The sequence below is a fragment of the Agelaius tricolor genome, unplaced genomic scaffold (genome assembly GCF_023055355.1).
Source record: "Agelaius tricolor isolate 1412-34295 unplaced genomic scaffold, bAgeTri1.0.p SCAF_18, whole genome shotgun sequence".
NCBI lineage: Eukaryota > Metazoa > Chordata > Aves > Passeriformes > Icteridae > Agelaius > Agelaius tricolor.
The window spans coordinates 17,042,955-17,066,266 of record NW_027269278.1 but is presented as its reverse complement, the minus strand read 5'-3'; the positions used below and the strand labels follow the sequence as shown (position 1 = coordinate 17,066,266).

The 23,312-nt window shown below is 46.4% G+C and overlaps 1 protein-coding gene across 1 annotated transcript in view; it reads left to right on the top strand.

The window, feature by feature from the left end:
• The window catches only part of UBTD2 (ubiquitin domain containing 2), a 44,174-nt gene extending 31,895 nt beyond the window's left edge, over positions 1-12,279 (top strand). Inside the window, exon 3 of the mRNA XM_071443600.1 lies at positions 11,743-12,279. Within this exon, the coding sequence (XP_071299701.1) occupies positions 11,743-12,140 (398 nt within the window). The 3' untranslated portion in view covers positions 12,141-12,279. The remainder of the gene's footprint in view (positions 1-11,742) is intronic.
• The last annotated feature ends 11,033 nt before the right edge of the window (positions 12,280-23,312 follow it).

Below are 23,312 nucleotides of genomic sequence, written 5' to 3'. Positions count from 1 at the left end.
TTTAAAATAGATCACAACATCCTTTCTGAGGGATGCTTAATTCCCAATGTTTTCTTCAAGTGGAAGGAAAATGAATCAAACCCTCAGGATGTAAAGCAATTGTGGCTGGCTGGAATATTTATTTATATATCTAAGTGCAGGTTAGAAACTCTCAGCCCTTCAAATAAAAACCCCACTTAGGGCTCCATCCTACAGTTGTTTTCCTTAAATTTCCTTAAATATCTTTAACTTCTGCTCTTGTGTTTTGAAAGGTTTTTTGAGGAGCTTTGTCAACAGAATTCTTGGGCTCTTCTGGAGTCTCTTTCCCTGCAGCCCTTGCCTCTCTATTTCCTGCCTTTGGTTTCAGTTTGTCTTTCTGCTGTGGGGAGGATGACTGAGCAACATTTTCAGAAATGCTCTTTAAGGGTTTTTTGGTTTTTTTTTTTTTTTAACCATTAATGTGTGACCAGAAAATTGCAGTTAATTCCTTTAAGGGAAAAAAAAAAAAAACCAACAAAAAAACCCCAAACCAACAAAGAAAAAAAACCAACAAAAAAAACCCACCAAAAAACAAGCACAAAACCCAAAAACAAACAAACAAAACAAAACAAAACCAAAAATAAAAAAAGAAAACCCTAAGAAACCCCAAAATCCATATTTGTGCCAAAAGAACTTCTCAAATTCCTCATGGAGGAAGCTGCTGGTTGTTCTGGGTGTTGCAGGAGTGTCTGCTTCAGGTAAATAAGAGTCCTGTGCTATCTGATGGTGGTCAGGACATGATGCCTGCTTTATTAAATATTCCCTAATAATATTCAGGGCATGCTGCTTTATTAAATATTCCCCAATAGCATTCAGGACATGCTGCTTTATTAAATATTCCCCAGGAGTGGACATTTCCTCCGTGATTGGCTGCTTCCAGTGGAGGGGCTGAGGATCAGCCTCACCTGCCTTGCTGGCTGCTTGGGGAATGAGAAAAAGAAAGATGAACTGTTTAAAATGGGAGTGGGAAATGAAGTTTAAAATGGGTTTTCCCCCTGGAGATTCCAGTGAGAGCTGTGGTGGTCTCCAGGGGTGGCTCTGCTGCCTTTGGAGTTGTGGGTTTGGAGTTCCTGGAGGGATGGGTGCCCTCAGTTTGGTAAATGGGGGGCTCAGCCTGACCTAAGGGTATTTTATTTTGATATTTTAGTAATTTATTTTGATATTTTAGTTGCTAGAATATCAACTGTACGTGCCAGGAAAACTCAGGAAACGTGGAATAAAATCCAGGTTACCTCTCACTGTGGTGTGTCCCTCACATCAGGCTGCAGCCCTCAGAAATTGTCTTTAATGTGGGAAGGTTCCTCTCTGTGAGGGTCTGAGTCTGTTTGACCACACCAAAGCCTGGTAAAAACATAATTCTCTCAACAAATGGAAATTTGGAGGCAGGAGCAGCGAGGGGGATATTATTTCTGCCATGAATTTGATGAGCCCCCATGAATGAGCTGTTTTGGCAGCGTTGGGCTGTTCATTCAGCACAGATGAGCAGCACTTCAGGGCAAAACACTCAATTTATGGCACCAAACCCTGCAGAGAAGGTGCTTGGCACGTTGCTAAAATATCAATTGCTTGGGTGTCCCACCTGCTTCTGGCTCATCCCACTCCTCCTCCATCACCTCCGCTTGATTGTGGCCAAAACTTTTGGCATCTTCTGCTGGTTTGGCTTCAGGAATTTAAATAATTATAATAGGATGGTGACTTTTCTCCAAAACCAAGGCAGAAGTGGGTGAGCCCCAGAAAATTTCTCCCTTTAACCTTTTAGGCGCAGGTAATGGTGAGGAAATCCTGCCTGAGGTGTCACAGAGAACAGGGGCTGCACTCATGAGGTATTTCAGCATTTTTAAATATTCCACAACCTCCTCCAACAAATACTCGGGCTGATAACTTGGAGTCACTCAGAGTGTGTTACAGACAGCTTGACCTCTGGGAAAATCCGAATTTCAAAGGATTTTATGCACCTAGAGCTGGGAGCTGCTTTTTGCTGACTGTTAGCATGGAGAAAAATCTTTCCTTTTTTGCTGAGCCCAGCCCAGAGCAAGCAATGCTTGGTTTGTTGCTTTTTTGCAAAGAAAACCTGCAGCAGAATGAACTCTGTGTTTCCACCTGTGTTTTGACTCCTTGAAACTGCACAGGAACAATGAAACCTCCGAGCTGCTTTTAATAATTCCTGAGTGATCAAGGAAGGTTTTTATAGAAGGTCACAGGTACAGCAAGGCCTTGGATTTTTAACCTTCTTGGGCTCTCACCATCTGTGCAGCCTCTGCTCAGGGCACATTCAGGGCAGGAGGCAGCACCAACATTCACTCTTCCACCTTTGTGCTTAATCAATAATTTTTCCTCTTTTTTAAATTTTAAATAAGGGCCACTTATTTTATTTTATTTTAATTTTTTTTATTATTTTTTAATTTTTATTTTATTTTATTTTTTATTTTTTAATTTTTATTTTATTTTAATTTTTATGTATTTTATTTTATTTTAAATTTTATTGTTTATTTTATTTTTATTTTATTTTTTAAAATTTTCTTTTATTTTAATTTTTATGTATTTTATTTTAATTTTTATGAATTTTGTTTTAATTTTATTTTTAATTTTATTTTTAATTTTATTTTTATTTTTTTATTTTTATTTTATTTATTTTATTATTTTATTTTATACGTTATTTTATGTTATGTTTTTCTTAATTTTATTTTTTATTTATTTTAATTTTATTTTCATTTTCTTTTATTTTAATTTTTATTTTTTAATTTAATTTAATTTAATTTTTATTTTTATTTAAATTTATTTTATTTTACCATAATTTAATTTAATTTTTTTTTTTTTTAATTTATTTTAAAGAAGGGCCTCTGCTCTGAAAGAGCAGCACCGTGGAGGTGAGGAGCAAATAAAGAACACTCAGATCTTCTGTAACCTCCTTTAATCCCCTCCACCCCCACAGCCTGAGCCAGCCTTGTGCTGCAGTTTTATTTTCGGATGTGGGCACTGCTGTGGGATCCTGTCAGGCTGCTTGACCTCCCTGGAGCCTTGCACATTTTTGCTGGTGATCCTTGGAGACTGAGCATGCAAATGAGCGAGTGCCAGGCTCAGGGCAGGTCCTGGAAGGGCAGCAGGTCCTGGAAGGGCAGCAGGGGCTGCAGGGAGGTGGGAGCAGGAGGAACCTTGGTCTTTGTCTGGGTCATTCTGGGCTCGTGCTGCCTTCAGAGGCTGGGCAGTGTTAGAGGAATAAAGGATTATTGTGACACCCTCATTGAAAGGATTCACCTCATGGCTCCATCCTACAGTTGTTTTCCTTAAATATCTTTAACTTCTGCTCTTGTGTTTTGAAAGGTTTTTTGAGGAGCTTTGTCAACAGAATTCTTGGGCTCTTCTGAGTCTCTTCCCCTGCCGCCCTTGCCTCTCTATTTCCTGCCTTTGGTTTCAGTTTGTCTTTCTGCTGTGGGGAGGATGACTGAGCAGCACTTTTCAGAAATGCCTTTGTGCTGCCTTCAGAGGCTGCCTGGAGCAGAGGCTGGGCAGAGTTACAGCAATAAATTGGTTTTTATTAAAAGCCCTTCACAGGATCCACCTTGGGCAGTGCCAGAGCCCGGCCGTGGCTCCACCCCAGATGGATCCTGGCCACGAGTTCTCACACTTTGATAAGTTTGGGTCCATTTCCATGCTGGCTTCATTGTCCAATTCCAGCTCCAGGTGATGCAGTCCCACCCTCCCAGGTTGCTCCCCTCCATTCCCTGTTGTTTGCACTTTGGGGCTGAAGCTGCAGCGGTGTCCTTGGTTCTGGGGCTGGAAAAGGATTGTTCTGTGGGACTGAGCTGTGAGGAGAACCTGCTGACATTGATATGGAGTGCAGAGTTCTGTAGCAATGCAGTGCAGAGGCTGGGAAACAGGAAAGCTCAAACTGAAGGCATGGCTTGCCTTCTCTCCCTGTTGCACCCAGCTGAGGGAGTTGTTCAGTTTGAGGACTTTTCCACTCTGGGAGACCACCCCACACTCCATCGGAGCCAACGTTTGTTGGGTGTTCAATCTGAGAGGTTCTCACTGCTGCTGCTTTACCTGGAGCTTTAACAAGAGCTGTATCAGCCCTAATTTCCCTCCAGATCCATTTGGAGCTCAGATTAAACTCCATGAAATCTCATTTTGGGCAGGGGATTGTTTGGAGGCTGAACTCCCTGCCTGGAGTGCACAGGAGGTGGAGCAGCTCGAGTGCTGTGCTCAGCAGTTGCTGATTGAACATCCCAACAAGTCATGGTCAGTCTGTGCCTCCTCTCTCTCTGCAATTCCCTGGAATGAGGTTGGAGCTGGGGAAATTTGGTCTCTGCTCCAGGGCACAGGGACAGGAGCAGAGGGAACGGCCTCAGGCTGGGCCAGGGCAGGCTCAGGGTGGGCACAGCAGGAATTTCCCCATGGAAAGGGGGCTCAGGGCAGGCTCAGGGTGGGATCAGCAGGAATTTCCCCATGGAAAGGGGGCTCAGGCACTGGAACTGCCCAGGGAGGTTTGGATCCTCGTCCCTGGAGTGCCCAAGGAATTCCTGGTTGTGGCACTTTGTGCACTTCCAGGGACACAATCTGTCAGTGTCAGTGGTTGGCAAGAAAAAGGAAATTTCTGCCACGTGTATAATGTGAGCCTCCCCTTTGGTTTCCATTTGAACCATGCCAGTTCTGGGGTTTGGGATGCTGAGTGCCAGCTGTTCACTCTGGATTTACAGGAACAGCAGACTGAAAAAATCAATGGTAACCAAGGCAGTGACAACTTGTGTAAATCCGAGTTCAGCCTCACCCTGAGCAGGTGACCTGGGGACTTTCAACACTGCCAGGGCAGCTGTGCTTGCAGGGATGCAGTGCAGCCTCAGCTGGTGAGGATATTCTGCTTTATTCTTCTCCTCCAAAACCCTCCAGCCCCTTGAAGAAGCTGGATAATGCAGAACAGCAAATGTAAATGAAGAGGGTACACAGAGAAGCTCTTTTACCAACCATTTTATTTTTAAATTTTTATCTAAGAAGCCTGTCTAGACAGGCATTTATTTTCATGACATGCAAAGCAGAGTAGTAGATGAATACTTCATTAGTAAAATGACTTGTCATCTTTGAACCCTGATGGAATATCTCTTGGAAGCTGTTCCTTCCATGCAATGTTAGATCCAAGTTTTACAGGGATATGGAAGTAGCAGTACATATGGTGTTGTTAACATGACAACTACTGAGCATTAGTGCATAATTACTTTATTTATCAAAGCCACTGATGGAAAGCCAGTGAAGTGCACAGCCTGGAGGAATGTGAGCTCTGGTGGAGCTGTTTTAGGGAAGGATGAGGTCGTTTCTGGAAGTTTGTTACACTGCTGGGAAATTTGGAGCTTTCTGGTGTAGGTCCCTTCTTCCCTGGTCTCCATCAGGTGAGTGAGGTGGGGTGACAGATCCCAGCTCCTCTGCAGAGCAATTCCTCCTCTAAGAGGAATTTTGGGGGCTTTGGTTCCCTGAGCACCCCTTTCCCCCATGTTCCATCCCTGTCCCTCTGCTCTCCCCTCTCCAGCACATCAAGCACCACGAGGGAGGCACAGCTGGGGCTAAAACCTGAACAAAAGTGCCTCATTTAGCTAGGGCAGAAATTCCTCTGCTTCAGAAGACTGTTAATTATCTTTCACCTTCAGCCTAGTTAATTAGTGCTAATGAGTGAAGTGATGCTGGTGCTGTGCTGTGATAAAGGGAGAGGATCAGCAAAGTGATGCACATGGCACACGTGCAGCAGGCTTTGCCCAAAATTTGGCTTTGTGGGGACCTTAAAGCTCATCCACTGCCATCCCCTGCCATAGCAGGGACACCTTCACTGTCCTGGCTTTTTCCAGCCTGGCCCTGGACACTTCCAGGGATGGGGCAGCCACAATTTCTCAGAACAGGCTGTTCAGTGAGGAGCCTGCCCTGTGTTCAGGTGAGCTGTGCTTAGTTTGGGGCAGGAGGGCTTGGATACACCTGAGGGATCTTTGGTTCATTCTCCAACTGGGATTTGCTCTTTAAAAGTGTTATTTTGGTATTACAGCATGAGGAAAAACTTTGTTCTGTGGAGAGTGGCCGAGCCCTGGAGCAGCTGCCCAGGGAGTTGTGGAATTCCCTCTGGGGACATCCCAGACCCACCTGGATGTGTCCCTGTGTCACCTGGGAAGGGTTGGACTGAAGGTGATCTCCAGAGATCCCTTCTAACCCCAACCATTGTGTGACTGCTGGGCAGGATCCTCGAGCTTGGGAAGGCTGTCAGAGTCTCTTTATCTCCCTCTCTTTCCAGTTTCAATCCCTGTGTGTCACAAGTGGGGATGAGCTGCTCCTGCTGGGCAGGATCCTCGAGGTTGGGAAGGCTGTCAGAGTCTCTTTACCTCCCTCTCTTTCCAGTTTCAATCCCTGTGTGTCACAAGTGGGGATGAGCTGCTCCTGCTCACCAGGCAGCTCCTGGAGCCCTGGCATCTCCTGCTGCCTCCTGGAGTTCTTCTCCAGCATGGAATGGAGCCAGACCAATAATGTTCCCATAATGGAAGAGCTGTTTGTCAGTGGATTGGAAATGAGAATTATTAAATGCTTAACACTCATTATGTGCAAAGCCATTCCTTGAGGAGCTGCAGTGCCAGAGGCAGGGTGGGGATGAGAGCAGAGCAGTCAGGATCCAAACTCAGGATCCAAACTGCACCTTTGTCTAGGAGCTTTCTGCCAGTTCAGATCTGCAGAACCCATGGAAACTGAGCGTGGAAGGAGCACAGGAGGGGGTTTGTGTGGGTGGTTTATTGTCAAGTGTTTCCCCCACACCATTAATTCTTTATTGTCCTCTCTACACCGTGCAAGGCACTGACTTGCACGAGCATTCCCACAAATTTCCCTCTGGAAAAGGGGAAAGCCACTCTGGTAACAGCAGCCTCGGACACTTGCAGGGATGAACTGAGCAGTTTCTGTTGGGGTTAAGTCAGGAAGAGCTTTTTGGTGTGAATTCCTCCCAGTGTGGGCTGCCTGCAGGTGAGTGGAGCACAGCACTGTGTGTGTGTGTGCTCCTGTCCCAGCCCTGCTCCCCTCTGCAGGAGCCCCCCTCCACCTCTCCCACGTGCTCCTGATGTCAGCACAGGGATTTTTTTCCTTATAAAAATCTTGTATTTCCCAGCTCAGACCTAGCATCAGCAGCTAATAAAGATGAAGAGATAATTCAGCTTTTCTGCCTCATCACTGCTCTCCAGGAGCTGCTCTGCTGTAAGACCCAGAGACTTCTTTGTTTTCCTTCTGAATTTCAGGCATCAGTGATTTATATTGGGTCCAAATCAATACTCCACAGGTGAGAGCTCTGCTTTCCTCAATTTATTCAGCAATCCAGGCTCAGCTTGGCTTTGGAATGGAGATTTTCAGTCAGAAAAACAACTGAACCAGCTGTTCCTTGGGCAAATGTGTTATACACAGACAGTCTCCTTAAATTAGCTGAGTCTCACTACACTGCTGCATTTTGGGTTGTGTTGTCTTCATTTCTCTTCCTGCAGCAAATCTGGTTGAGAGAAGGGGGAAAATAATATGGAAATCTGCTTAGTTGTTAAGTTTTGGGTGTTTCTGAGCAGTGCTCCTCAAAATTGCTCTGAAACTTGAAGGCATTTTATGAACAGAAAATAAGAATTTTCCTGAAGAGAATGGTGTGCAGCTTAAGGAAATGCCAAAATACCATTTCAAATGCGTTAAAACTTTTCATGTTTTCAGGTGAGTGTGACCATATTTTCTTGATTTAATAACTCCTGCAAAAGTTGCCCTTCCTGTCTTTGAGAGCTCTTAAATTGTTGGTCCTGCAGGAGGATGAGCCCAAACTCTGAACTGCCTAGGGCTGGAAGCAGTGCTTTAACCAGTCCTTTTTTCCTTCCAAATCCAGTGAAATATCCTCATAATCTTCATAAAACAAAGTTTTTGTGGCTGGCAAAGCAATTAATTTCAAAATGTTCCCGTTCCCTCGTGCTTGATGATCACATCTGCTTATTTTTCCCTCTGAAATTCTCAAGCTGTCTCCTACCTGGATAACAACCAACAAGAAGCTCTGCCTTGTAGCTCCTTCCAGAATCCCTCACTCTCCGAGCCCCTGTTAGCTCTGAAATATTAAAATAATCCCATCTGCTGTTGTTTTTTGCATTGTCTGCCACCCTTCCTTCCTTCCTGCTGCCTTCCTCCCAGATCCTGCCCCTTCCAGAGGTTTCTTGGGATGATGCAGCAGTGAAAACTCCAATCCTTGGGGCTTTGGCATCTGAGCCTCTGTGCTTTGGGGAAGGGGAGGGAAATGGGGCTCATCTGGGATGTGGGGTGGTTGTTCCCTGCAGCTCTGAGCATCTCTGTGCTGCCTTTTCCTCCCGTGCTGGAAGGACCCTGCTGCCTAAGGGACAGAAAAACCTGACAAATATTTCTTTCTCTCTTGTTTTCCACTCTCTCATAAAAACTTTATAGTCTTTCAGTGCCCCTTCCAGCTAAATGTAGTCCAAGCTGCTGTATCCTGCAGGAAGGATCAGAAATTTGATTTTCAGTTAGAAAAGCAATGTTGTGTTGAGATGTTTGATTTTTTTATTTGTGGGTGTGTGATTTTCAGTTAGGACAGCAATGTTAGGAAGTGTTCTCTAGTTGGGATGTTTGCTGTTCTAACTGAAAATCACAAAAAATTAATGTTAGGACATGCTCTCTAGTTGGGATATTTGATTTTTTTTTTTTTTTTTTTTTGTGATTTTCAGTTAGGACAGCAATGTTAGGAAGTGTTCTCTAGTTGGGATGTTTGCTGTTCTAACTGAAAATCACAAAAATTTAATGTTAGGACATGTTCTCTAGTTGGGATATTTGATTTTTTTTTTTTTGGTGATTTTCAGTTAGAACAGCAATGTTAGGAAGTGTTCTCTAGCTGGGATATTTGATTTTCTATGATTTTCAGTTAGAACAGCAATGTTGGGAAGTGTTCTCTAGTTGGGATATTTGTGATTTTCAGTTAGAACAGCAATGTTAGGAAGTGTTCTCTAGCAGGGATATTTGATTTTTTTGGTGATTTTCAGTTAGAACAGCAATGTTAGGACATGCTCTCTAGCAGGGATATTTGATTTTTTTGGTGATTTTCAGTTAGAACAGCAATGTTGGGATGTTTGGGGACTTGGGACAGGGGACATTTCCACCAGGGTGAATGGAAGACTGGCATTACTGGTGAGGTTCAATGACCTGTTCCACATTAAGAGTTTGGTAGAAACCATTTCTCAGCCTGGGGTGGGACTGTGGGGTTTTATTGGCAAGAGCTTTCCTCTGCTCTGTCTCTTCCTATTTATTTATTTTTATAGCTGCAGACCTCCAAGTTAGCTGCTGTTTGAGAGGATTTGTTTTAATATTGCTTATCTGATGATGATGAAGGAATCCAGTGTTTATAGCATCAGCTTTGACCTCCATGTTAGTTCAGCTGGGCAGCCAGATAAATGATGAAGGAATTCCTCAGCAAGCTCCCCCTGTTATTTAAAATTAACTCTTTGAGGAGCTCTTCTAAAGCTGATGCATTCTTTTTAAAAGAAATGGCTTTTGAGGAAATTTTAGCTTCTTTATCTACACTGAAAGGCTGTTGAGGTTTGGATTTTGGCTTGGTTTTAGCAGCAAATTTGTTTCTATGTCTGGAATTTAGTCCTGTGGCATTTAGCAAATAGATGAGGAGTGAAATGAGCGTTGTAAAACAAAACTGAAGTGTGGGAACTTTGGGATTGGGTCTGTAAAGGGCAAAGAATCATAAAAGGGTTTGGGTCCAGCACAGCTTTGATAAAAGTTGGTTTGCTCTGAAATTCATTAATGGTAAAACACTGTCATGAGTTGATGTAATTAGATCATTTTATTTCCTTTTGTTTTGTTCTCTGATAAATCTCAGATGCCTGTACAAACAGAAAGCCTAAACCATTGATCTTCTGAATGATTTCCTCTGTGTGTTTTTGCAAACACAAATTATCCTTTAAAAAAGAGGATTTCTATCCAAAAGACTTCCAGAAGAAGAAGTTGCTGTTACACTGGGCTGGGTGACACCACATATCCCTGAGTTATAATTTTATATTGTGGTCATTTTGCTGATCAAACAGCAAAGTTTAAGAGAACTCAGTGTCAGCAGGAAAAAGAAAACTCCAAATAAAACCCCCTTAGTTTGTAACAAGGAGCTCTTGGCTGTTGTGTGCAGAACAGACTCAAAGAGGTTTTTAATATTCTGTAGCTCAAGGACTTGGCTCCTCTTCAGGCATTCCCAGCTCCACAAGGATGGGGAACTTGGCAAGTGACTGTGCCCCTCTAGGGGCAGAAATGTGGGAATTGCTTCTGCAGGTAAATTCAGAGCAGGGCAGAGGGGCTTTAACCACAGTGAGAGAGGATTCCTTCTTTTGGGATGCAGCTGCCTCGGTGTCCCAGGCTCTGCTTTCAGCCTTCTCTGCCTTGAATTGTTAAAACAGCACTGAAAATGCGCTGCTGCTTTTCTAGGGCAGCACTTGAAATCTATTTTAGAAAGTAAAATCTTTATTTTATAAAGTTACACTGGGAAAAGCTCAGCCTGTATTTGATACTTCAGCATGTGGTAGAATTCCTGAGCACCCAGGTGATCCCAAGGGAGTTTAGGGAAATAAAAATCCCTCCTGGCACTCCAGGGTTTGAATGTGGGCTCAGAGATGCTGTGGAAATCCAAAATCCGTGCTGGGTGTTGTTCTGTGGTGGTGATGGAGCCACAGGCTTGGGTGGCCGTGTTTGTTTGTCCTGGCAGTGCTCACTGAAACACCAGGCCTGCAAGAACCATTCCAGCAATTTGGGGATGTTTGAGAAGTTACAAAATCCTCCTTTCACGGGGCCCTCCTGCATTTTCACAGCTCAGGCTCAGCCTGGTGGAATTGCTCCAAGGGGCATTTTTGTGTGCTGAGCCTTGGCCATGCAGCTGCTGACATGAGACATGGGAGCACATCCTCATCCCTCCTGCCTGCCTGGGGACTTTATCCTGGTTTAGCTGGGATTTTTGGCTTTTAGGGAGGTGCTTTTATCTCAACCCCGAGTTTCAAACAAGGTGGGGCATTGATGATTTTTGTCTTTATGCAAACAAGGTGGGGCATTGATGATTTTTGTCTTTATGCAGCCAAGGTGGGGCATTGATAATTTTTGTCTTTATGCAGACAAGGTGGGCATTGATGATTTTTGTCTGGTCCTTTAAAGCCTGAATTCCAACCTCACCTCTTGTGTGGTCAAAGAGCAGGGTAAAACTTCCCAGAGTGACCCCTGCAGTGTGAAATGTGCAGTGTGGAATTCCCACTCATTCCCAGAGTGACAGAGTGACCCCTGCAGTGTGAAATGTGTGCCAGCAATTCCCAGAGTGACCCCTGCAGTGTGGAATTCCCACTCATTCCCAGAGTGACCCCTGCAGTGTGAACTGTGCAATGTGGAATTCCCACTGATTCCCAGAGTGACAGAGTGACCCCTGCAGTGTGAAATGTGTGCCAGCGATTCCCAGAGTGACCCCTGCAGTGTGAAATGCACAATGTGGAATTCCCACTCATTCCCAGAGTGACCCCTGCAGTGTGAAATGTGCAGTGTGGAATTCCCACTCATTCCCAGAGTGACCCCTGCAGTGTGGCAGTGCCAGCAATTCCCAGAGTGACCCCTGCAGTGTGGAATTCCCACTCATTCCCACTCATTCCCAGAGTGACCCCTGCAGTGTGGCAGTGCCAGCGATTCCCCCTCACTTTCCCCTTCTCTCTCCTCCAGGTGCTCTTACCGAGTGTTACGATGAACTGGGCAACCGCTACCAGCTCCCTGTCTACTGCCTGGCCCCACCCATCAACATGATCGAGGAGAAGGGTGACCTGGAGACTCTGGACATCCCTGAGCCCCCTCCCAACTCCGGGCACGAGTGCCAGCTGCGCCTGCGCCTGTCCACGGGCAAGGACCTGCGGCTGCTGGTGCGCAGCATGGACACCGTGTACCACATGAAGCGGCGGCTGCACGCCGTGGAGGGAGTGGAGCCGGGCAGCCAGCGCTGGTTCTTCTCTGGGAGACCCCTGGCAGACAAAATGAAACTGGAGGAGCTGAAAATCCCAAAGGATTACGTGGTGCAAGTCATCGTGAGCCAGCCCTTAGCGAATCCCACCCCGGTGGAGAACTGAGCGCTGCTCTCGTTTGGTTCTTCTCTGCTGCGTCTCTGCTCTGGGGTTTGGTTTTGCTGCCCTCTCTTCTTTTTTGGGGTTGTCCTGCTCGTGGATGGGTTGAAAGGAATGACCAGCAAAAAAAAAAAAAAAAAAAAAAAAATTCCATCTGTGATGGAGATCTGCAAAAATGTACAAATGTGACCTGGCCTCTGGGGTTTGCCCCATCTCGTATTGAACACGACAGCAGCGGGGCAGGGCAAAGGAAGGGAAGGGAGAAGAGGGAGGGAAGAGATTGTTCTTCATTCATGCAGATATGTCATGGTCCTGGAACTGTCAGTGGTGTCCTGATCCATGAGGCTGGAGCAACAGAGAGCACTTTTATTTAAAAACCCAACTTGAGACGGAATCGATGTTTCCAGTTCGTATCAGCAGCACACACGGTTCCTGCAGGAAGGAGCCCGGTGCTCACAGGGATCCCTCGGGGTGTGCCCGGGCTCTGGTGAGGCACAGCCAGCCCTGGGCAGTGCAGCTGGGCTGGGCTGTGCTCTCTGGCAGCTCCTGGTGATGCTCAGACCCAGCATTTGTACATTCCAAGGTGGCGGCGCAGCCCTGTGCCGCTGCCCCAGGCAATAACAGCCCTGTCTGCTCTGTACTGTAACAATTCACTGCTCCAACGCTGGCTCAGCCTCAGCTCCTGCCTCGTGGGCACTGAGTCTGTGCCTGCTGAGCTCCTCCTGTCCCTCAGACCCCTGTGCTGGGTGAGTGCTGCTCTGTGATCCATCCACACCTGTGCCAGGTCTCTGCAGTTCCTGCCGGGTGGGATGGGGTGCAGCTCCCCTCGGAGATGCTGAGGAGCAGCAGCACTCAGCTGCCAGCCTCTGGGGTGTCCCACAGCCCCTCCAGGACAGCCTGGTGGCCTCAGCAGCACAGGGCTGTGTCCCCAGCCCGTGCTGGCCCTGCAGAATGTACCAGGGGCCCTGCAGCAGGTGACAAATCCTCCTGTAGCCTCAGAGACCACATTGGGCTCGGGGGCTGCACTTTGTTCCTCCACTGGAGCTGCTCTGCACCCCTGCCTGTGCTGGAGATCAAGGCCCTGCTCTTTTAATCATCATTTTTCTGTTTGCTTGGGGTTTAAGCCATCATTGAAATCACTTCTTCCAAAGTCAAATGTGCTCTTAATATGGGAATAGCAGATTTTTTTTTTTTTCCTGGTTTCTGTCTTCCCTCTGTGAATTAAGTGAAGCTGGAGGATTCCCTTGACAATTTTAAATTTCTACTCCTTCAGTAATTCCATAGAAATCAAATTTCTGGCACTCAGAAACTCCAAGGGAGTTCTTGCACCAGGGACATCCCAGCAAGTGGAAGCAGAATTTCATTGATGGCTGGGAAACAGAGCCATGTTTGCTTTGCATTTCCCACCCCACCCCACTCAACTACAGCTTGTTTTGGTCCTCATTTTGTATCAAACCTGAGGGTTCCTGACAGCTCCACTGGCCCCACTTGGTCCAGGATGCCTGAAATGCAGTGGCAGAGCTGTAGGAAGGAAAACGAGTTCCCTGTTCTCATAATCACCAAAGTGACTTGCTTTGCTTTTCTTTTTTCTTCTTTTTTTTTTTTTTCCTTTATTTTTAAAGGTGAAAGTGAGCTGATCAATACTAACCTAGAACAAGTTTTCTATTGTGGAGTTTTTTTTAAAGCAGATTTGATTTACTGTACTTGAGGTTTTTTGCAGCCAAATCTTTTGCATTCCAGGGGAGGGGGAAATATTTGCTACATAAACAAGTCCAAAAATCTCTCTTGGGTTTTCTCTGGGCAAAGGATGGGCTCATGCCAGGAAGACACTACTTGTCTTATAAGGCATAATTTATATGTCTGGATAAATGCTCTTTATGGTGTCATTTCCCTGCAGTCCCTCCTGGAAAAGGGGGAAAATTCTGATGGATTAAGGAGGAGCAAACCTGGAGCTGTGAACACTAAAACGCCACTTTTATTTAATTTTTGTAGGATCCTTTTTTTATTATGATTTTTTTCTATTTTCATTCAGGCAATTTGTCACCAGGTGCTGGTTTTGAGATGTTGGGGCTGGGATTGCTCCTTCTTTGCCCCCTGGGAGCTGGAAAAGGCTCAGTTTTGTGGAACTGTTCCACATGATCACGGTTTATATTAATTGCTTTTATGGCAGGGAGGAAAGGTGATGCTCTGAAGGCCCTGTTGTGAGTGGGTTCTGAGTAGAACAGAGATTTTGTTCATGAAAATTCTCTTTAACAGCCTCCCCCTCCTTAATCACATATCAAAACCTGAAATAATTGAATGGTGAAATGCTTTTAGAGGTGACAGTGAAGAGTTTGACCCTCTCTGTATAAAGTGGCAGCACTACTGAGCACACACCCTGCAGAAACACAATTTTACAGGATTTCTATTAGGAAAGAACTTTAAAATCTCAAAATATCTGTTAAAAATATCAGCAACAAGCTGTAAAGGCACATGGCTGACAGGGCCACGTATGGAACTGGAAATTGTGACACAACAGAGAACAGTTGTGTCTCAGATGATAGAGTTTGCCCTAAAAGTTGGGTTTTGGTGCAGATTCCAGTGCAGGGGGGAAGGCTGAGAGTGTGGGGTGAGTTCTGGGGCAGAGGGGGAAATTTATTTGAGTGTGGCTGAAGTGGCACTGATCAGAGACTCTCCTGTGGGGCCTGGTGGCTGCTGGGGAGAGGATGGAGAACCCCAAGAGGGGATGGAGAACCCCAGGGGAGGATGGAGAATCCCAGGAGGGGATGGGGAATCCCAGGAGAGGATGGAGAACCCCAGGGGAGGATGGGGAGCCCCTGGAGAGGATGGAGAATCCCAGGGGAGGATGGAGAATCCCAGGAGGGGATGGAGAACCCCAGGAGGGGATGGAGAATCCCAGGAGAGGATGGAGAGCCCCAGGAGAGGTTGGAGAATCCCAGGAGGGGATGGAGAATCCCAGAGAGGATGGAGAGCCCCAGGAGAGGATGGAGAGCCCCTGGCTTGCAGCAGGAGGGTGCTGGCAGCGTGTCCTGGCTGGGTTTTGGCCCCTGGGGTGCTGTCCCCACCCTCAGGCCCTGGGGTGTAAATGCTGGGACAGAATTTTAACGCACACAACACAAGCGAGGAGGAATCAGTTTGGGACTTTTAAATTCCCCCTCTCAGCCCTCTGTGCCATTCCTGCTCAGCTCTGGCTGGGAGCTGATGCCAGGAGAAGCTTTTTTACCCTGTCAGTGACAGCTCTGTTTGACACAGCTCGGATTTTTCTACTCTTTCTTGTCACTTCTGCCCGAGCCAGGAGTAACAACCCAGTGAAAGTCACACTCCTGACGAGCTTGAAGGGCAGAGAGGCACAAAGCCCTGAGCCTGCCAGGGCCAGGGAGCCCCAAAAATGCCCCAGGTGTGCTGCAGGTCCACTTGGGGCACTGCAGAAGGATGCTCAGGGTCTTCTTCCCCACCCCAGTGACAGCTGCTCCTCCAGAGCCCCCCATTTGTGGTTTTGGGGTCTCCCACACAGAACACAGCTCGGGATCCATTTTCTGAAAGCCTTTGCTTCTCTGGAGCTGGGGAGTAGTTTGGAAAATGAATTGGTGGTGTGATGAGTTGGGTTTTTAACAGACACCTTAGATTTGGGGTGTAACAACACCAAAAAAAAACCTCAGCCCAGGAGCAACCAAACCAACCCCAGCTTTTCTTTGCCTTCCACAGAAAGTTTGGGAAGGAAAGAGGGAATCTTTGGAGCAACTGTGCATAATGTTTGGTGAAGGTCAATGATAACTTGATAAAATATTGCTGTAGTGTGATGTGCTTCTGCATATATATCCATTGCTAGTAAATAATGTAAAATCTTTTTTTTTTTTTTTTTTTTGGAAAGTATTAAAACTACAAAGCTACTCTTTGTTACAATGGTGGGATGCTTTTAGCCATGGAGTTCTGGAAGCATTTTTGCTGTGTAGGTGTTGACAAAGTGAATGCTGAACGTTTCTCCATGTCTGTGATGCTTCAGAAATGGAAGGGGCATTTCTGGCTCCGGAGCTCTCTTTTCCAAACTTTTCCATGTTCCTGTACAGACATCTGAGACCCTGCACCTTATGCAGAGAATGTTTACATTCTAAAAAAAAAGGAATTTTTCTTTTTTTTTGGCTTTTTTCCCTGTGCTGCTCAGATCCTGTTACTTTGAAATGAAAGTAGTCTCTGTTAGAAAAAGGGGCTTTTTTTTTTAATTTTTAATTTTTTTTTTTTTTTTTGCCTTTGCCCTTCCCTGTAATCAAATCCCTCCTGGATTGTGGCTGGAAGCTCTGGGACAGCTTGGACTTTTCTGGAGTGGGATTAGAGGTGCTTGAGAAAGGTGTTTTTAAAAAAACCCTGCCTTGGCTGTGGGGATGAGCTTTGTCCACGCTGGAAAGCAGCAAACCCTGCTCCAAAGCCCTGGGTGTGTGGCTGCCTTGCAGATCCCCTGGGAAGCCTCGGGGTTGGAATTCCCAAATTCCCAGCATCCACATTTGCGTTTCCTCCCCCGATGATGAATGTCCTGCACTCGTGGTGGTTTGGATGCACAAATCTGCTCCAAGATTTCCCTTCCCAGGAGTTGTTTGGGATCGCTGTGGGTGCCTCTCCTCTCCCAAATTCCACCTGTGGGGATGGACTTGGAGCTCTCCTTCCCAAGGGGGGCCACTTCGCTGAGCCTACAGCAGGCAGGCAGCTGGAAAATGAAATATTTTAATCAAAAGGCTCCTTAAAGTGGACTTTGAGACTTTCACCCAACGTGTCTGCTGGATTCTCCATGGAAAATTTGTCCCGACCCTCGGAGCAGGGGGTCGGTCCAGGGGAACTCTGGATTTGTACATTTTCCACATGAAGACCACTCAGCCAGAGCCATGGGGCAAAGAGACAACTTCAGATCCTGACTCCTGCCTTAAAACCTCTCGTTCATCCCGAGCTCCAGAAAATCCTGCACCTCCTCGCCCCCAGGTCCCTTTTTTTTCTTTTTTCCGTCAGGAAATCGGAATCTGCTCCAAAGGCTGGAGACAACTCAAGGCAATGGGAAACAAAAGGAATTGGAGCTGGTGGCTTTATGAAAACAACAAACTGGTCTTGGCTTAAAACCCCCTATTTGTGCCTCTCAAGTCCAGGGAATGTTTCAAAAGAGGTGGATTTGAGCAACACCGGCCAGGACTGCGCCGGTGGCACTTGGTGACACTCGGCTCCCGTGTGCTCTGAGCAAGGGACTGGGCTCTGTGTCCTCTCTGCCTCATGGGAATGGCTTTCAAAGATGGCTGGTACCATCAAATTTGTACTTCTTGAATAAATACCTTCATTTTTATGGTAAGAGCCCTGCTGTGTGTCTGTGTGTGGCATTTGGGGTGGTGCTCACCAGGACGAGGGGAGAGATGAGAATCTTGACTCCATGATTCAGGAGGCTGATTTATTATTTTAGGATAAATATTATATTAAAAGTAAATGATATACTAAAACTATACTAAAAGAATAGAAGAAAGGATTTCATCAGAAGGGTAGCAAGGAATAGAAATGGAATCATAATAAAATCTTGTGACTGACCAGAGTCTGAGACAGCTGGGCTGTGATTGGCCATTAATTAAAAACAACCACATGAGACCAATCCCAGATGCACCTGTTGCATTCCACAGCAGCAGGTAATTATTATTTACATTTAATTTCTGAGCCCTTTCAGCTTCTCAGGAGAAAAGATCCTAACCAAAGGATTTTTCATGAAATGTGTCCCTGACAGGGATTGGGGTTCCTGTTCCCTGGATCTGCTGCTGCTTTGGGATTGCCCCAGGACACACCAGGATTCCAGGGATGGGACTCCTCCTTTCCCCTCTAACTTCCAGGAACACTTTTAGAATCAAATATTGGTGTCAAACAGGTTTTTGAATATTTTCCCCTTCACTGCTCAGGGAAGAATTCCAGAATTCCAATTTTATCCTGCCTTGGACACCAGGTAACTCCCAAAGTGCTTTATGGGCTTTGATCTGGTGCTTTATTAACACCTCACAGGTTCTCTCCAGGCTGATAAATTATTTCTTATCCTAGGCAAGATCTTTTACTGCTGAGAGCAAACCACCCTGGAAACACTGTGTAAATTTCCTGTATTTATAACAAATCAAAACAAAAATTTAAACGTTTTCCCCCTGCATTTAAAAAAAAATAAGAATAATCCTGGCCATGCCATGCCTCTGTTCTTTTTCCTCCTGAAATTCCTTCAGTGGGGCTTTTGGCTGGGAGCTGCAATTCTCCAATGTCTCCATTACCTCTGGTACCCCTGAGGGACAGGTTTTAATGTGAATTTGGGCGTGTGACAATGTTTTACCTCGCAGACAAGGTGGGAAATCCGTGGAGAATGCAGAGCCTGGAGATGTGCCTGGCTCTGGGGACCAGCTCCTTGCTGAACAAAAATAATGGATCTGGGTAATTGTCCTGTAATTACATTCCCTGGCACTTTGTCTTAATTCAGGTCAGCACTTTTTGTAGTCTTGATTAACTACCAGAGGTATCAGAGGAGTAGGAATCATTCTTTGTAGGCCAAAGCTAAATATTTCCATTTTTTAAATAAAATTCAAGAAATAAAGGTAATTTCACTGTAGAATTTGGGGTCTGAGTTACAAAAAACAAGGGTCTGATTTTCCTGGAAATTTTCCCTTTACAGATGTAAAAATACATAATTTTTATCCCTTTTATACGGGAGTTTGTACATATAGCGTCTTTAATTTATCAATATTGCTTTTTCTAATAGATATTCATAAAATACAATTTTCTTGTAAAGAAAATGTATAATTTTCTTTAATTATAAAGAAATTACATTTCTTACAATTACAATTTTCTTGTAAAGAAAATGTATAATTTTCTTTAATTTATCCACATTCCCTTAAAAAAGAGAATCTGGATAAATTAAAGAAAATTTAATTTAATTTACCCATAAAATTTAAATTAAAGAAAAATTAATTTAATTTACCCATATTCCCTTCCTGGAAAGAAAATTATAAATCATGCAGCCATTCTATAAAACCACAGGATGTTTTGGGTTGGAGGGGACCTTACAGAGCCTCTTGCTCCTGACTTTTCCCACAGGCAGGGACATTTTCCTCTCTTCCAGGCTGCTCCAAGCCCAGACTCACAGCAGTTGTGGGGATGGGGAGGCCCTTGGAGGCTGGAATTTTCAAATTTAATTATTCCCTCATGCTGCAGCCATTTCTTCAGGGAAACTCCAGCATTTGCAGGGGGTTCTGTGGTGTCCTGGGCTGTTGAGAGGTGATGGGGAATAAATCCATGGCGTGAGCAGCCGATATTCAGCAAAAAATACAAAACTGCCTCTTTTGCCTCCTCTCCACGTGGCTTTAATTAGGTGGGCTCGTTAATGAGGCGTTTCCTCAGCCTCCTGCAGGGGTTTGGGGCTGTGGAGCTGCCCCTGGGGGTGACCCAGCCTTGGGGAGGGCCCAGTTTGCCCCAGTCCCACCAGTGGGAGCAGCAGGGGACAGAGGTGGCACCAGCATCAGCCCTGGGCAGGTGCAGCTGCAGCAGCCCCGGCTCCTCACACAGCCCAGGGAAACCAGCGAGCTGCTGGGCAGCACCACTGGGGTTTATTCACGTTGTAATGCTATTTATTCACTTTATAATGCTATTTATTCACTTTATAAATTGCTGCTGAGGCCACAGGGTCAGGCAGGTGAGGCTGTGTGGTTCCTGGGTGAAGGATTCTGGGAGGCTCTCCAGGATCCCTCATTTTTGGGTATTTTGGGTGGGTTTTTTTTTTGGTTGGGTTTTGGTTTTTTTGTGGGTTTTTTCTTTTTTTGCGTGGTTTTTTGTTTTGTTTGTTTTTTGTTGTTGTTTCTTTGGTTTTTTGTTGTTGTTTCTTTGGGATTTTGTTGTTGTTGTTTTTGCTTATGGTGATTTTTTGTTTGTTTCAGTTTTTGTTTGGTTTTTAGTTCTTTGTGTATGGTTTTTGGTTTTTTTTTTTTTTTTTTGTTTTTGTTTTTATTCATTTTTTTGGGTTTGTTTTTTTTTGGTTTTTTTGTTTGTTTGTTTGGTTTTTTTTGTTTTTTTTTTTTTTGTTGTTGTTGTTTGGGGTTTTTTTGTGGTTGTTTTGGGATTTTTTTTTTGCTGCTTTTTGTCCAGGCAGGTGACTGCAAACATTTCAGATTCCCTGCAGCTCAGCTGTTAATTTTGTAGAGGAGGCAGATCCCACCCCACAAAGTAGCCCTGCCCAGCAGGAGCTATTCCAGAGAAAGACCCCAAATCCAAAGACCCCAAATCCTCTCATCCCCCTCCCCACAAGAGTTTCCTGACTGACTCAGGAGCAATCAGTTCCAGCTGATTGCCTGGGGCTCATCCCAAACATTCCCAGCTCCCAGAGCCCCTCCCTGGCTGCTGCTCTGCCCCTGGGGATGAGCTGCAGATGTTGGGGTGATGCACAACATCTGGACTGGGCAGTGCTGGGAGGAGCCTTTGAACCAGGCAGCACCGACAGGAATTTGTGATTTTTGTGTTTTCTCATTTTAGGAAATGCTGGGAGGGCTCAGAACTGCCCAGAGCATGGGGAGGGGTTTGGTCCCCTGCAGGGCTGAGCTTCAACCACCTCCAGCAAATAACTGCACTCTGCTGGGCAAAGAGGATGATTATCTTGTTATTAATTGTATTTTTATTACAAGCAGCGACCCAGGGAGCTGGCAGCAGAAAGGAGGAGCAGTGAGGTGATCTCCCCCAGTTCCCCGTGCCCTGCAGCAGGTGGAGATGCTCTGCTCAGGACACACCATAACCCTGATTTCCTGCCTGGGAGGAGCACGTGGAACACCGAGCACTGCTCACATCCAGACAGCAAATGGCACCTCCTGCTTCCCCAGGCTCAGGAAATGCCAGAATCCTGCTGCTTCCTGCCATGGAGCCTTAGCTGCTGCTGCTGCTGCTGCTGCTGCTGCTGCTGGTGCTGGCTTTGGGAGGTGCTGGGAGAGCCACTGACACCAGCCAGGCTCCAAAGCTGCTGCCAGGGACTCGTGGGGTGCTTTGGGCTGGAAAGGACCTCAAAGCTCATCTCCAAGCTCATCTCCCTCCATCTCCTGCCATGGCAGGGACACCGTGCACTGTCCCAGGCTGCTCCCGCCTGGCCTTGGGCACTGCCAGGGATCCAGGGGCAGCCACAGCTTCCAGGGCCTCCCTGCCCTCACAGGGGAGAATTTCTTCTCAATATCCCCTCTAAATCTCCTTTCTGGCCGTGGGAGGCCATTCCCAGTATCCTGTCCCTCCATCCCTTGTAAATCCTCTCTCCATCTTTGCTGCAGCTCCCTCAGGAAGGTCACAGCTGTGTCACCCCAAAGCTCCTCCTGTGCAGTGAACAACCCCAGCTGTGCCAGCCTTTCCTCTGCTCACCCTGCAACTCTCCTTTCACAGCTCCTTTCCCATCCCTCCCATCCATGGCTGGCTTTTCCCCCTCCTCCCCAAATCCCACAGGGGACACCCCAAATGTTGAGCCTGGGCCAGGCTCAGGCTCCAGAGCAGAGCTGCAGCTCATGCCCAGCACCAAAGCTGAGCTTTAGGGGTAATCCTGGCTTTACCACCCCCTCCCTCCCTCCCTCCCCACAGCATTCCAGCCCAGGAGGATCTGATCCTTACTCAGGTTGGTCCCATCCTGGGGAATGCAATAAAAGCTCCCCTGAGCAGAGCAGGGAGCTCTCAGGCTTCTCCTGCACGAAGCTGAGAGCAATAATTAGCAGGATTTATTTCATTTGAAATGCCCACTGCTCCCAGCCAGGCTGCACAGGCAATTAACACCCTGGAACAGACACGAGATGCTGCTCAGAATTCATGGACAGTATTAATGAGATGATTTATGAGTGTGATTCCTGCCCAGAGAAAACGTGCAGGTGCTCATTGCTGTCTGCCTGTCCTCTCTTCCTGTCTTCTTCTCCCACCCCACCACTGGAGGGAAAAAAAATACTTTTCCAACCAACCCGAAACACTTGAAAAAACCCCACATTTTTCTTTTGAAGGTGTCACTTTTAACAATTCTTTTCAGCCCTCTTTAATCTCCTCCAGGGCAGCACAGAGGAAGAGCCCAACCAGCTCCAGAATTTCAGTCAAACTCCCCCAAGTGTGAACACAGAGGACAAAAACTGCCCATGCTTAAAAAAAAATAAAAAAAATCTGCAGCTTGGGCTGATTCTGCCACCCTTAAATCTCTGCCAGTGGGAGAAACCTGTGGGAAGAGGGATCACTTGGGCTGGAACACCAAAACCACCTTGGAAATATCTTTAGATATATTGGAGAACTGCAGCATGAGGTGGGGAAGCGCTGAACCAGTGGGTGAGGGGTTGCAAAAAGCCTCGTGTGGAGGACTTTGGGCAAGAAACCAAACAAATGCTTCTCAAGGTGGAGCATGGCTGGGTTTGGGAAAGGATTCCATGTGCAGCACTTAGGAATGAGCTCAGAAATGCCCTCTTGCTCCGTGCCCCTGGCATCTGGCACAGCTGGAAGGATTCCTGCAGTGCTGGCTGGGCTTTTTGTGGATTTTTATGTGGATTTTGTGCTCCCCGTGCCAGGACCTGGTTATGGTGTTTGGACAGCCTGGCCTGGGGGCTTCCCACGCTGCAGGGACCCAGGGGACAGGGATGGCATCAGCGCAGTCGGGGCTGGAGCTCTGCGTGTCTCACACAGGGGAGGGGACAAGGAGCATCCCCAGGCAGAGCTGGAGTGGGTCTGGGCGGCTCTGCCCGCTCCCCTGAGCCACACAGCCCTCGGGAGCACCCAGGCCACTGTCACCTCCCAGAGCTGTGCCCGAAAGCTTTCCGGGGAATTGCCGAGCCCCCAATTAACCAAGCTGCTGGCTAATTAATATTACAGAGCGCTGCTGTTGTCGGAACAGCTGAAGTGCGATGTTTGTAGTGTCACTGATGCCTGGTTTTAAATCCCAGGTGATGCAGAGTCCTGTGTGTCCCTTCCCAAGACATCACGCAGAGCATTTGAGGGTTTTAATGCCAATCTCGTTTTTTTAGGAGCATTTTTTCTTGAAGGGCAGAGAGGCACAAACACCTGAGCCTGCCAGGGCCAGGGAGCCCCAAAAAAGCCCCAGGTGTGATTGTGGCTGGAAGCTGTGGGACAGCTTGGACTTTTCTTGAAGGTGATCCTTTCAATGAGCATCTGGGAGCTGGAAATGCTCTGCCAGGTTTTTGG